Source organism: Simochromis diagramma, unplaced genomic scaffold (assembly GCF_900408965.1).
Source record: "Simochromis diagramma unplaced genomic scaffold, fSimDia1.1 OVJJ01000216.1, whole genome shotgun sequence".
In the NCBI taxonomy this organism is placed as follows: domain Eukaryota; kingdom Metazoa; phylum Chordata; class Actinopteri; order Cichliformes; family Cichlidae; genus Simochromis; species Simochromis diagramma.
Genome location: NW_024386883.1, coordinates 8,349,175 through 8,364,296, shown reverse-complemented (window position 1 = coordinate 8,364,296; position 15,122 = coordinate 8,349,175). Strand labels below are relative to the sequence as shown.

At 43.2% G+C, this 15,122-nt stretch overlaps 1 protein-coding gene across 1 annotated transcript; it reads left to right on the top strand.

Moving 5' to 3' along the window:
• The first annotated feature begins 870 nt into the window (after positions 1 to 870).
• On the top strand, positions 871 to 14,660 carry slc7a3a (solute carrier family 7 member 3a). Its single transcript, XM_040032118.1, has 12 exons — positions 871 to 996; positions 7,639 to 8,272; positions 8,387 to 8,548; positions 9,053 to 9,236; positions 9,321 to 9,436; positions 9,638 to 9,860; positions 9,947 to 10,086; positions 10,396 to 10,498; positions 10,803 to 11,026; positions 11,459 to 11,625; positions 11,750 to 11,858; positions 11,964 to 14,660. Exons 2-12 carry the CDS (start codon positions 7,906 to 7,908, stop codon positions 12,113 to 12,115), a joined length of 1,947 nt encoding a protein of 648 aa, XP_039888052.1. The 5' UTR covers positions 871 to 996; positions 7,639 to 7,905; the 3' UTR covers positions 12,116 to 14,660.
• Positions 14,661 to 15,122: the final 462 nt, after the last annotated feature.

Genomic DNA, 15,122 nt, shown 5'->3' with positions numbered 1-15,122 from the left:
CCAAGTTACCATGACATTCATGTCCAAGAAGAGGGTTAGGATGTAAACATGTGTCACAGCAGTGGAAATATTTTGCTTATGTGCCATTCCTAAGATCAGTATTATACTGTAAAGTCCGCCTGATGCAATACTGAGCTATCTTCTATGCTTTTTCAAAGCTACCACTCAGAAATTTTGTTCACTCTGCGAGGCATTTCTTTAATTCTGATGCCACTCGGTCTTCACGTTGCATCAGACGTCACAGATGATGCCACACAGACCAGCACTCATCCATGCAGCTACACACTGTAAACTGCAGTGCACACGCACACACACACGCTGCAAAGAGGCAGCGAACAGACTATCAGAGAAACATAATTTGATTATCTGAATTTCATCAGGCCACATGTGAGATGACATTTTTTTATTATTATTATTGCATAATTAAACCTAAATAAGTGTGTATCATAAGAGCAGCTCGAGCTAAAATTACTTTATTTGACACCATTGACCTTCAAGAATGCGCAGGTCACCAAGTGCACATACACATGAAAGAAATTGTTTATATTTCCCCCCTTTTTCTTTTAATCTGTGAAACAAAGCAGCAGCGGATATAGTGCACGGTCGGAGTCACGCCTATACATAGTTTTCCACGAGGGGCGTCCAAATATGGGCATCGCTACTACAGCATGTGCTCATATACAGTCTCTCTGTTTATCCCGATATTTGGTCTGTAAAGCACTTGTAGGCGACATAAAGTATATAAAAGTATACAATATACATTAATATGTAAAGATTACTTCACTACTGTGTTTTCAGAAAGTACAGACATCTAACTTCCATTCATGAGTGGAAAGCTCCACCTTGTGATGACGTCACTTGTACACATCCTCTCGCGACTGGTAAAAACCGCACCAGCGAGCGGGTTGTTTCGTCATCTGCTCAGACACCAGCGCTCCTATCTGTCGTCTTTCTTCCTCTCTCCACTCACTTTAAAACCACCAGAAGACATTAAAGGTAACGACGTCGGCTTTTGTTTAACACAACAGAAACGCGTTTTTAATCTAAGATGTACTGTAGTGACATTTTTCTATCTAAAAACGAGCTTGTACTTACGATATAGTAAACTGATGCAATCCTCCTCGTGTGTTGTCGGATGTAATTGGCGCAATGTTGAACAAGACTAGGACGACACTGTTCTTGAGAAGCTTTATTATGTTTTAAAGTCAAATATTTCAATGTGTTTTTTCTCTAACCGAGCGTGAAAAACGTGTCCCGGTTATTCACTGTACTTTCCGCTTTAATTTGTCATTTGAGCGGGGAGTCAGCTGTCTGCGCGAAACGTTACCCGGAAAACCGAGCAGAAACAAGAAACTTAATGAAAGGCGACCATTGTGGAAAATGTGTTTAATTGGTTTCCATCTTCTTTTCAGCACACTCGGACGCTTATCCGTGTTATTAATCGTGGTTTTCATTCATTGTTTTGGTCGTGGTGGGCTAGCACGCCGTGCTACTAGCGTGCTACAGAGACGTGGAATGACCGTAAATGGTGCTTTTAAAGACCCCCGTAGCGCCGAATTTTTGAGAATCGCATGCATTATTCTCAAAGAACACTAATCTTTAAAAATAATAATAACAACTTGGCTAGTTCACGTGCATATTTAAACTGAGCACACCCAACCAGAGCCACTGCAAGAACTCGATTTGTAAGATTTTTTTTTGTAAAGCCTAATAACTGAATACCAATGCAACATTTACTTTTATGTGCAAACGTTATCCAGAAGATTGTTAAATCCAAGCCTGAGCCGTAACGCCGCACTTAAAAAGATCACCAACGTTAAAACCACCGCCATTTCCCGCTTTCTTGCGTCAGGTATGAAATGTATTAAAGCCAATTGCTGCACTTCCTATATTGTTGAAAGCAACACTGGCACCACACGAGAGCTTCCCAGCCACGTAGATAGGTCAGTGGTGTTTCGGTCGCTTGACAGATGGGGTATTTTATCCATATGGACAGCTGAACAACGTCGGCACTGCTCGTGGGTAAAACAATTTTAAACTCGTGATTTTATTTATTTATTTTCTGGTAACCTCGTGCGCGAGTGGCAAAGGGAGAGACGTCCTCCTTCCGGGTAATGTCACCTCGGGAAGGTGTGCCATTTGTGTTGCATCAGCCAGTTGAAAGCCAAGCTTTAGCTGGAGTAACTAATGATCAACTGCATTAATTGTATTGGAGACAAGGGTGTAGAATCAGATAAGAGTGTGTGTCGAGAGTATTCACACCTGCTTGACTGCGTTATTGTGGTTTCAAGGGGTCAGGTTGTATAACCTTGTACCAGAATGCCACGTTACTTTAGGGGCAAAAAAAAAATCAGAAGACCACGGAGATCGCGGAAATTCGGTTTTGAAAAAACACAAAGTCGCCATTTTTTAGTATAATAATATAATAACAACACATAGCAACTCATAACAACACATTATTTTTTTTTATCCTGCTGCTAAACTAATTTCCCCTTGTGGGACAATAAAGAAATTGAGCTGTAAGATTTGTGTTGCTATTCAATTCAATTCAATGTTGTTTTTTCAGAGGTATCCGTCCAGTTTCTGTGGGACGCTTCCTTCTCTTTGTTTTGTTCACGCCATTTGCATCAAACTAAATATTACTAATATTACAGAGTCAACAAAACCCATCAGAGCTGTGATTTACAGCAGGGTGTACTCGATAAACTGCAGCAGTGTGAAGCTGTAATAGTCGGAGTGAATGATTTCTCTCATTATTGGTTGTTTGAATGAAATGCTCATAAATTGAAGTGAAGCACAAATTTTGTGTGCACGTGTGTGTGTCATTGCAGGAAGGGTGTGTGCTAGTCCACATCAAAGGGTCTTCGTGTGACATGTTCTGGGAACATTTTGATTATGGTTAAATCAAAACATTCAATAACAGGGGAAGGGGGGTGCAAATGCTGCCAAACTCAAGAAAGATTGCACGTCTGTTGTGCTACAATGCGGCACATTTCGGCGTGAGTGTGACAAATTGGTAGTTTTGTCCTGCTCTTGTCATAACTGATGATGTTAATGGTGTTGGCAGTGGTCATGGGAAAGCGGGCAGGCTCTCGGTTTGTCACATTCCATTTCACAGCGAGTCCGGTTTTTGGCAAGAGGGGTGGTCTCCCCGCCAGGTGATCTGTGGGGTTGTTCAGTTCAGTCTCCATGGTTTGTCTTTCGTCACTCGGCCTTTTTGTTAACCCGCTGTGCACCTCATATCATCCTTATTGTCCCTGAGTCTAAATGTACTGTTCCTGTCTTCAAACAGCCGGGAAATAAAAACACTGTGTCGTGTTTGAGAGGATGTAGAGCAAGCCGCGATGCAGTGTACACTCCAAATAGATCCGGCCCCACTTTGCAGGGAGCTGAACTTGGTGTTTGTTCAACTGCTGCACCCCACAGATTAACTGAAGTTGATATTTAAGGAGTGACACTAAAGATGTGGATTATTTTGGCAATATTTTGCTATATAAATCCAGCAGTGGATTTCACAAACTAGTGAGCAGCATAGAGTGAAGACACAGCTTGACTCGGTATCACTATCAGCAGCAGTTGTTATTTGTCAACAGTGGCAGTCAAAACAAAGCCATGTGTTGCTCATGAGGATAGAATAAGGAGCAGCAACAGGTTGTAATGAGGTTAGCAGGTTTGTTACTACTTCAAATAATCCTCTTAGTCCTTGGAAGCACTTGCGCCAATGCTAAGTCAAGTAACAGGACTATTATCCCTGAAGCCTGTTGTAACCGGACCGTTGTTGGCCAGAGCTGCTGCTGGTCATAGTCCCCCAGCATAAAGAGCCTTTTAGTTTGGTCCTCAAAAAACAACAACCGTGCTCAAGCTTAGTTTTAAAAAAGCGATAACAAACACAGAAGTGATCTTGGCAACAAGATTCATGCATCATCTTTGGCTTTACAGGGAAATGCTTGTGTTTTCACTTTAATAGCAGGAGCATGGGGGGGGGGGGCGGAAAAGGGAGGAAAAAAAACCCTGCTGGTTATAACCTTAGTCTTTCATACAGGCGTGTGTGGGCTAGTGGAACATGCAGAGGGTACATTTGTGAGCCACACTTCCACACAACCTGCCCCACTTGCACAAACAGGCACCCTCGTGAAAACCACAAGGGAAAGATTAGCAACAAGCTGACGTGACAGAGGTGGCATCCGGGGCTATGGTGGCTCGCTTTAATGAGACCACCCTTAATTATGCTCAAACAGTAAGAGCGCACGTGTATGTGTATGTGTGTCCTAAAAAGAAGAAAAATCATTCTCTTTTGCACGGTTGCCATTGTCCCCACTGAAGGGTCCCGTGTAGCGTTGGGTGAACCCCCGAGGAGATCTAAGGCCGGTCGGGCACAGTAGTTTGGTAATAAATGTTTATTGACAGGACACCGAGCACCTTAGATCTCAGTTCCTGGTGTGCGAGTGGGAAATGCTGCTGGAATGTCACACCAAGTGGGGAGCGGGAGCTTTTCCACCATGTACCAGTTTCCCATCAGTCTTCAGAGGGGAGAGTGTTTATTATGGCAGTCATCAGGTGCTCTCTGTGTTGTTTTTATTTCATTGTTTGACAGTGTTTTGAGTTTTTTCTCCCAACACTTAACTGTACCAGACAGGATATTCTCTTTTGAAATAGTAAGCCTAGAAATGCTTTGATAGTCCGTTTCTGTTGTTTTTGCAGTATTAATAGAATATTGTCATTGTGCTGAAACATCGTGGGAGCTGGGGAAAAGGAAAAAGACTAAAATTGGATCATAATGCCGCCACAGCTGAATGTACATTGCTTTCATTTTTATGAAATTGTACACCTGAAATAAGTTCTCAAGGCAGAAAGATAAAGAAGCACAAGCCTCAAAAGTCCACTGTACATGCCGTAGTTCTCGATTCTCTTTTTTTCTCGAGTCATATTTTTGATTTTTTTCTTTTGAGCATCTGCAGTTTTTCAGAAGCTTCCCATTGATGTCTGGGTTTTGTTTTCTTTTTTTCTTTTCTTTTAGTTTCTAGTGGTCACGTTCTCAGCATGGATTCAATTTCACTCTGAGAACTTCACCCTAAGCAGTAGAGATTTTAATACATTCATGATGTGAGCAGGGGACTTTTTTCCTATTTTTATAAATGTATTTTATCCCTGAAGCTCATTGGACAGAAGGTGGAGGACAAAAACACTTAAACAGCACTGCTCAAAATGGTACTGTGTGGCCCTCCGTCTTCAGTTTTTTACACACTTAATAGGCATTAAAGGGCGTTTTTGATGTGGCCGTCCTCGCTGTGCCGCTGATTCAGTCCGATCTTTGCCGCTGGGTTAGGATTTCACATCTCCTCCTCCTCTTTGCAGACTGATCTGTGAAGTAACTGAAAGGCCTGACATGGGAAAGAATCGGGTGTCGTTGCTGTAATAGCCTCAGACGCGTAGCTTTTAACGCTGCTCCGCCCTCAAAATCCTGACTTCAGCCCTTCTCTTGGAGAAACTGCAGATCAGTTGCACACCAAGAAAGAATGTTTCATTGATTGTTCTTTATTATTTATTCTTGATTATTGTTTGTCAAATCTTATAGTTTAAAGGTGCGGCCTGTGGGCCCAGTGTTGGACTTAAATTTGTCAAACCCTGCCCTAATGAGTTGTGTGAGCTTTTAATCACCAAGAAGCTCAATGTTTTTGTATTTTCTGTTCTTTTGGATAAGTAGATATGCTTCATGATGCAATATCCTTCACCTTGGTCCAGTATATTATTTTGTTGAAATGTTAATGATTAACCATACAAGTGTAGTATTTTGCTGATAAGATAAAAGTTTACAGCGTTCTTATTGCTCTGAGCATGTTTTTGCCTCGTGGACCTGCATGTGCGTACAAGACTGTTTACTGTAAATAACAGAGAGTGAGTACATCTAACATGTAAAGTTTAATATTTCTCTGTAATCTCAGTGACGCTGCAGAAACCAGATCCAAGGAGAAAAAAAAAGGGTGTAAAAACAACACGACGACATGATGCATTGAGCCATTTTAGACAGGACAAATGTGTGATTGCTACTTCCTGCAAGTCACACTCTGTCGTTCTGTCGCACACCCTTCTCGATTTGCAAATCTCTGGTCTCCGTGTAGCTTTTCTGTGGACATCTGACAGCTTTAACCCCACAAAGTGACACGTTACTTCTGAAAAGCTTGCATGAGTTAGCAGCACGACAGTGAGTCCTGGCTGCTGGCGATCAGTTTTATTTTGTTTTTAATCTCAGCAAGAGCTGCAAGACTGACATTTAGCATTTTGTTAGTGCTGCGTAAAGCCAAAACCAGTCTAACCAGTTTTTAAGCACATGGATTTCTCTCTCTTCTGCTTTCCATTTGGAGTAAACGACATCTTATTTAGATAATCAAATTACTACTACTACTGCTGCTGCTACTACTAATACAACTACTTTTACAAAGCAAGACTTCAGACTCAAACGGCAGTATGAGAACTCTGAATAATCTAAATAAGACTGAAGGTGGTCAGGCAACATTTTTTGGGAGTGTTCAGGGTGTTGCTTGTACACACAGTGTATGTACCGACCAAAAGGTTGTTGAACTGCAGGCCTCGGCCGATTACCTTCACTTACTTTTTTGACATGTACACGTGTCAGTAACCCCAGATTTTTAGTTACATTCACTCAGTTATTGACGTCATTCTGCCAATAAAAATGTGTCCAGTCCCCCTCAGACAAACAGAAAAACGGTGTCTGTTTAGGTTACATGTTGCATAAAGTGTCCTTGGCATGTTATGAAGCTGCTTTTGTGTGTCGAAGAAACTGGTGTAATGGTTATCTTTCACCCTGTGAGATCTTGGCAAACAAACCCTGGCACAAAATGTGTTGCTGCTGTCCTTCGGGGTGGTTCATTGTGTTATTTTTCTCAATCAGATCACTGATAATGCATGTAACAGTGAAAACAGTGTATTACATTCTGATTAGTGAAACGGCACTGTCACGAGGTTGTGTTGGAACCTATGTAGTAGTAGTCCTCCGTTTGACCAACCCCCATCACCACTGCACACACTTTCCCAGGCGTTTCCCCGTCTAGCTCTACCTGCTAGTTGACTCCTGGTATTTTCTCGCAGTAAGGGAGTGGTGAGGAATAAGGTTAGGTGTTGTATCAAAATAATTTATTATTTTTCGGGGTGTGTACCATGGAAGGTTTATTTGTCCAGGCAAACTTGAGATTTGATTAAAGCCTAACAGGCTAACGCTCGGATTTCTTTTGTCTTCATGGTTCCTTTGCGTCCCACTGTGTCTCGTGATGTGTAACTGTGCTTTAAAAGGTGGTAGTATTCCAGTGCAGTTTGCAACATCTCCGGGGCTACCTCGGTTCACTTGAAACACACCTAAAAACCTGCCGAGACATTGCATATGATACAATTTATTTTTGTAGCCCAGCTGGGAGCGATTGTGTTGCAAGATTTGATATATTCTCCGCCAGTTTGAACACTTTCCTGGAAAAAAAACAAAACAACTTTGCTACTTGGAAAAAGCGAGGTTTTCATAATCCCTCTGCACCATGCCAAGCACAAGAAGCTGTAAGAAGCGTAAGCTCTGGCTCGTACTGAATAGCGCCCTGTTTTGAGCTCTTGTTTTCTTGTGTTTCCTCACAGGTAATCTGCTGCTGCTGCTAAATTCTGTGACCACAGCCTTTGCTACTTCCTGATCTCTGTGTCGAAGCGACTGTGGCCTGGCTGATACGAACACGAAGGGAGCAATACTTGACGAGTAACTTACCCATCCATCTGTCCAAACTTCTCCCCTACCTGCCGGTCACACGTGTTCTGTTTAAGCTGTGTCAATCACACACACACGCACTCACACTAGAAGGATTTAAAACGCATAGCCTGCTTCTGCGCCCACACACAGTCACAGCAAACATGGCCAGCCATCTGTCCACCTTTGGCAAAATCCTGCTGCGTCGCAGGAAACTAGACTTGTCAAGTGTAGAGACCCAGTTCGCCCGCTGCTTGTCCACCCTGGACCTCATTGCCTTGGGAGTGGGCTCCACGCTGGGTGCTGGTGTCTACGTCCTCGCTGGTGAGGTCGCGCGAGAGAAGGCGGGACCCGCCATCGTGCTCTGCTTCCTCATCGCCGCTCTGTCCTCCATGCTGGCCGGCCTGTGCTACGCCGAATTTGGCGCCCGTGTCCCTAAGACGGGCTCCGCATACCTGTACAGCTACGTGACAGTCGGAGAAATCTGGGCCTTCATAACAGGATGGAATCTCATCTTGTCTTATGTCATAGGTGAGCCTCAGTTTCACTAGACTGAGATGTGCTGTAGAAATCCACACATTAGGAGTCATATCTTGTCACCATATTCTTAAATAATCTCTGGTATTTTTTTTTCCCTTCTTTTAGGTACAGCCAGTGTGGCCCGGGCTTGGAGTTCAACCTTTGACAACCTGGTGGAACAAAAGATCTCGGGCTTCTTTAAAGCCTCCATGGCAATGGAGGTGCCAGGCAAGGTGCTGGCAGAGTACCCGGACCTGTTCGCCCTCATCCTGGTGCTGCTGCTCACTGGTGAGTCTGCTTATTCTTAGTGCTATGAGGGGATAACTTGCTCAATAATAAGGACATTTTTGGGATATAAAAAAACTTGAGCAGTCCAATAAAGGGCTATCCGCCTTCATTTTAACTGCTTTAAACTCATGAAGCTGTTTGAGCATCAGACCCTTACTGTTAGTAGCATTTTAATGCATACAAGTGTGTTTGTTCTTCCAAAGATGACCCACTGAAACCTCCAATATCGAGTACTTTTCTCATTTAAAATTAGGCTGTCAGCTTGGTCGTTGCACACCGCGCTGAAGTAGCCGATTGCGATCATTGCATCCAAATCATTGCACAACAGACAACAGTTTTCACACTAACATCACAGCTAGTGTGGCCTGCCAGTAGCAGTGTTAGAATGAATTGGTGTCGCTGACTGATGGTTTGTTGGAAGTGAAGTATGAAAATGTCCACCCACGTAGCAGGATGTGTTGTTGAAGCTTCACTCTCTTGTCTCCGTCTACTTCCTGCCCTCAGGACTTCTGGCCTTTGGCGTGAGTGAGTCGGCTCTCGTGAACAAAATCTTCACTGGGATCAATCTGGTGGTTTTGGGGTTCGTTATTATCTCCGGCTTCGTTAAAGGGGACACTAATAACTGGCACCTCACAGAGAACGACTACAGGGAATTCATAAACAGCACCAATGGCAGCAGGGAGCTGAAGTGAGTGTTTGATGGCTGATTTACTTCTCTGATCCAATCCTCTTTTATTGTTTAACTTCATGTTTCTCCTCATCTGCCTCCCAGGTTGAAGCAGGAATACGGCAGTGGTGGGTTTGCCCCATTTGGACTTAACGGAGTTTTGTCCGGTGCAGCCACGTGCTTCTATGCCTTTGTGGGCTTTGACTGCATTGCCACAACAAGTAAGTAGTTTTGATGGTTATGAAGAGTGTTGCGTTACATAAAACTTTTCCTTTGTAAGGCCAGGAACTCTGGTGTGTGGGGAAAACCCCGCCCTTGGATAGTACACGCTAACATAATCAGCTTTTGTCAAGGCGTTCAAGGGTTATTTAGGCGCGCCAGTGGGATCCCACTCATCTTTCTCTTGCTTTGTGTTCCCTCAGGCGAAGAGGCAAAGAACCCCATGCGCTCCATACCTATTGGCATCGTGGCCTCGCTGCTCATCTGCTTTTTCGCCTACTTCGGCGTGTCTGCCGCTCTCACCATGATGATGCCGTACTACCAGCTGAACACTCAGAGTCCTCTGCCCGAGGCCTTCAGCTTTGTCGGCTGGGGTCCTGCTCGATACATCGTGGCTGTCGGTTCTCTCTGTGCTCTGTCCACCAGGTGAGGAAGGCATAACCCAAAACATCTAACATGTTTATGTTCACATGACTGTAAAATGTTAATGCAAACTTCCAATCCTCCCCCAGCCTCTTGGGCTCCATGTTCCCTATGCCCCGTGTTATTTACGCCATGGCAGAGGACGGGCTGCTGTTCCGATTTCTGTCTAAGATGAGCGCTCGCACAAAGACCCCTGTCCTGGCTACCATTGTTTCTGGTATTGTTGCAGGTAAGATAAAGATACAACTTTCAGAGACATTTATGTTTGGGCATATTTCTCTTCATGTTTTGGACACGCAGATTTGTTTGTTTTGTTTCTTTGTTTGCTGTATCAATGTACAGATACTACTGGTAACAGGAGATTGATACCAGCAGTATCTGTTGCTAGTTTTCCAAGTTCACAGAGCTTCCTGCTGCCTCAGCTCTGTCTAGCAGCCTATCTCACAGGCTGACATGTCAAGATCAATACTAGTTTTGCAAATACTGATATTTTTGGTGCTTGCAGCTGTCTAAGATCTGGTCTTACTTCTCCTTCCAGCTCTGATGGCCTTTCTGTTCGACCTGGCAGCTCTGGTGGACCTCATGTCCATTGGAACCCTTTTGGCGTACTCTTTAGTGGCCATCTGCGTCCTCATTCTCAGGTAAGCACCTTTATTCTCCACCATCAAATTCACACAGAGGCTTGTAACGTGGTAATCATGTGTTAAATACTCTGTAGCAGCTGATGCACTAATGCCATTGGCAAGCACCCATAAGTTTAAAAGCACAGTTATATCATAATCCGTGTCGAGCCAAAGAACAAGGGTGAAGGCAAGGAAGCTTTACTGGCTCTCACTTGGCTGTGGGCTCATTTTCATAGTAGCAATAAACAGGAAGCAATATATTTAAAGTAACAGAAGCAGTTGTGTGTGACGTCTATGTTAAGTCTGTCATTCATGCTTCTAGGTATCAGCCAGGTACCCTAAATTCACCCAGCCAGCTGGAGAAGCTTATGGAGGAATCGGAGAAGATGCCTGTGAGTGGAGGGGAGAGTGGCGATGAATATGACATGGAGATGGATCAGAGGCCACTAAAAGAGACATTCAGCTTCAAGCTGCTCTTCTGCCCGAGTGGAAAGATCCCCACAGTCCTGTCTGGGAACATTGTCTACGCTACAACTGCTGTCATCTGTAAGTGTGTGAGCGAGAAGGCTAAAACAATCAAGTGTGACGAATGTGATCCAAACCTAGTACCAGGTGTATGTTGCAAGTGTTAGCTAAGAGAACGCCCCATAGCCATATATGCTTTGTATTCTCAATGCGGGAAGGTGCTACAGATATCTAAAAGTCTGTGCGGGCTAGCAGCTAGCTGTGAAATGAACATAAAGTTCTCCATGTTGTCTCATAGTCCGGAGCACGGACACAATGAGCTGTCTGAACACTCACGTGGTTTGTAGTGATGCATTTTGGTTCGCTTGGAGTTTGCTGAGAATTCCTCTGTGTGAAAACAAACTAAATCGCATGGGAAAGCTACAAGCTTACAAACTCATCATCTGATTTAGATCAGAATAAACTAGGTGAAGTAACCAGTGTAAGTAACTTCATCTCCTGCTCTCCCTGCAGCGATTTTGATGACTGTCCTGTGCGTCATCCTGGCCAACTGTTTGCCGGAGCTGCTCGCTGGATATTTGGGTGTGGTGGTGCCGTGCATTATTTTAGCTGTGCTCTGTGCCGTCTGCGTGATCATCATCTGGAGGCAGCCAGAGAGCAAAGAGGCTCTCACCTTCAAGGTAACTTTCCATTTTTTGGAAGCACAGGACGTTGTTGTTTCTGAGACTGATTGGACGCCTTGGGCACATGTTGTTACGATGTTATCTGAGAAAGTGTCTGAAGTTTGGCCTCTGTCTCTTTAAGGTTCCTCTTCTTCCCTGGTTGCCCCTGTTCAGTGTTTTCGTCAACATCTACCTCATGATGCAGCTGGACTTGGGTACATGGTGCCGCTTCACCGTCTGGATGGCTTTGGGTACGTTCGAGCACTACACATCCTGTCCTTCCTTCTGTTGCCCCACATTAATGTGCCCGTTTTATAACTTCCATCCGCCTCTTCTTCTTCTTCTTCCCCCTTCAGGTTTTGCCATTTACTTCTTCTATGGCATTAAAAACAGCAACGAAAGCGGCAACAAGCCACCCCCACGCAAATACGAGCTCCCCGTGGAGAACAATGCCCCAATTTACAAGGGTGCCCCCAACAGTGACCAGGAAGCAGGCAGCAGCCCTTGATGCAGACTGGCACAGACCTGGGGGAGCGTTGCAGAGCTTCCACACTCATGTTTGGCCATGTGGTTACCGCCAAATGTTGCAGTGTAGGCGGCTTGGAACATTGCCCTGGGTTTGAAGGAGGAGAGGCAAGAAAATGCGACACACATCTTACCTCTGATTTTTAGAGGCTGATTTAACTTGATGGTTAGACACACGGAGCCACTTCTCACTACGTGCCCGTTCTAACCCATTTCTCCTTAGCCATAGCCCTCTGGAGACATTTCGCTGCCTATGAGAAAATGCTTCGAATGGACCCAACAAACACCTATGAGTTCATGTTTTCAGTTATCAGAAGCTGTAAACTGGAAGAATGTTACACTTCTCATGTTTGCTTCCTTTTCCGTTACTCCAACCCCCCCATCCGGCCACAAAGAACCACAGTGTAAATCGCTATGACTTAAGCCAGTCAGTTTACAACTGTCAGCTACACTTCACGTTTTCTTTTCCTTTTTTTTTCCCTTTTTAGAAAGAAAAAATAAGCAGAAGGTGCAGACGCATCTGTCCGTTAACCATCTTTCTGTAGAGTTCACCTTCCCTGCTTGTTTGCATCGGTGCATTTATGTCCGCAGCACGCAACGGATGCCATCTTACTCACTGTGCAGCTCAGTGTTTGAGTTGAAGTACATGCTTTACAGATTTTAAGGAGTTCGTAAAGACACTACCGCCCTTGTTGGCTCCAACCCCAACTCCCAGAGACCCACCTTACAGCATGTGTACACGAAATCATTGTGGAATCGGTTAAATGCGCCCGTTTTATGTTATTTTAGAAATTTTTTTTTTGGGGGGGGTTGCATGTAGACTGCATTTTTACACATTTTGAGGCCTTTGATTTGAACCTGGTAAATACAGGTTGTAAGCAAAGAGAAAGTAAAGTCAAGGTAACAAAGGAAAGCAGGAGTTGTGAGATTTTTGTTTTGTCTTTCCTTCTGTTTTCTGGTATTTAGAGGAGGATACCCCATCATCTATCTGTTTGGTTACAAATGTCTATTTTCCCACCCAAGAGCTTTTTCCAATGTCATGGAAAGCTCTCTATGAATTTTAAATGATCCGCGTAGACTTCCTGACAGAACTGCACCCCTGTGTGCCTCTTACCTTCGTCGTCCGATCCTGCGATGGACGGATACTGCGAGTATTTTGGTGTCTGGGAGCTGGGGTTGTTTTCTGATAAAGGACCCATATCCAATCACTACTATAACACATTTTTTTTTATTTATTTTTTTTAAATTTTGTCACCTTTCTTTTGCTTTCTACTTCCTTGTGAAAAATAAGTATTCTTGTTTCCTTTTTTTCACAAAGGTTCTTGTTTAGTTTCAATTGAAACTTGTTCTTGGCAGCTTTGTCTGTTGAGTACTCATCACATTTATTATTTTAAACTTTAATTTTACTGCATTTTTTTTCTTCCTTGGTATAAAATGTTAATATTTAAATGTTTCTAGTATTGTTTGCTTTCTCTTTTTTTTTCCCTTTTCATATAAACTTTAATCAGTCAGTCTGCTTTTTAGATGTTAACGTATTTTAATCATTACATGTACAGTTTAGAGTGCCGTTCCCTGGGGGCTTTGTTTTATTTTGTTTGGTTGGGGGTTTTTTTGTTTGTCTTTGTTGAAAAAATGTCGTCAATCGTCACATGATTTTAATTGTACTTGCCGACCAAATGATCTAGCTTTTGGGACCCGTGCGTTTTCCAGAAACAAGGAGTGACCCCTTAAAGCTGGTCTATAAATTATTTTTCAAACCTATTTTTGCCCATGTCAATAGTCAGTAACTTATTGTCAAAAGTATTTGTTTGTTGTTGTTTTTTGGGGGGGGGTCCTAGTAAAGTGCTTTACTGTAGAGTGTACAGTATTTGTTTAAAACTGTATCTTTATTTGTATAATGCTGTAAATTATATGAATTGTTTCTCTAAAATATGACCAATTATAATTTGATACGGTGAGGGTTTGGAATGACACTTGAAGGCATTTTACGAACACTTGACGCTTGTGCTGCTGGAAGCCACATGGAGGGGGAAAAAAATCCCTGCTTTCTTCAGATAAGATGGTCCCAGCGGACGCTTTCCCATAAGACATGACAGAACTTGAAAATTAGTGGAGAGGGGAGTAGATTTGGATTTTTAGATGTTACTGAAGTATAAACTGGTGCCTGGAAAAATAAAAACCCATCTGTCAGCCTGTGGAAGGTGCTGCGGCTGCTAAGAGAGTCAGTACTTTCAGTGTAAACCCCGCTCTACATTTTAATGCTGCTTGCCGGAAATTCATTATCGGAAGTATTTTGTGACGCGGCCGTGCCTCGTGTCACTCTGTTCTTTACAGCCAGCTCCTGTGCCTTTCACAAAAGGAAAAACAATCATCCCCTCTCTCACTGCTGGATCATTAACAGCAGCAAAATATTTCTTTTATATCCTGTACATATCGCTGCCATGTATAAATGTAGCTGTATTTTCAGTGTTTGTTTGTTTTCTTTTTTTTTTTTTAAATAAAAGTGATTGATGATCACACCTGATTTACCGTCTCTGTCTTGTGCACTTCTTGGTTTTCGTAGAAAAATGTCCGTGTGAGTTGGCTGTGTTGGAGGCAACTGAAGCACATTTTTGTTTTTTCCATGAGTCATCGATGACTCACGTAACTATGTCAACAATGCAGTCTTTATGAGTTATGCCAGGTGCCAACCCTTTTTAGGCAGTTTGACCAGCTTTGTTACGCAACTTTAACCAATTAAATTCTTACTCTGTTAAATTCTCACTTTCGGCTCAAAAAGTTTAGACTGTTCGGTAAGAATTACCTCATTGCATCATTAGATAATCACTGCAACCAAAAGAATTGACAATAAGACATTAACTGGACACTTTATTAGATACACCTCACTAGTATCAGGTTAGATCCCCTTTTACCTTCAGCACTGTCATAAGTATTCATGACATGGATTCAGCAGGTGGTGAGCACTGTTGTCTCACAGAAAGAAGGTCCTG

What these genes read in the sequence shown, in the direction of transcription:
- slc7a3a (XM_040032118.1), top strand. Translation starts at nt 7,906, where the DNA reads ATGGCCAGCCATCTGTCCACCTTTGGCAAAATCCTGCTGCGTCGCAGG. An exon ending in AATGGCAGCAGGGAGCTGAA is followed by an intron (nt 9,237 to 9,320) that starts GTGAGTGTTTGA and finishes TCTGCCTCCCAG; the next exon opens with GTTGAAGCAGGAATACGGCA. An exon ending in CTCTGTGCTCTGTCCACCAG is followed by an intron (nt 9,861 to 9,946) that starts GTGAGGAAGGCA and finishes ATCCTCCCCCAG; the next exon opens with CCTCTTGGGCTCCATGTTCC.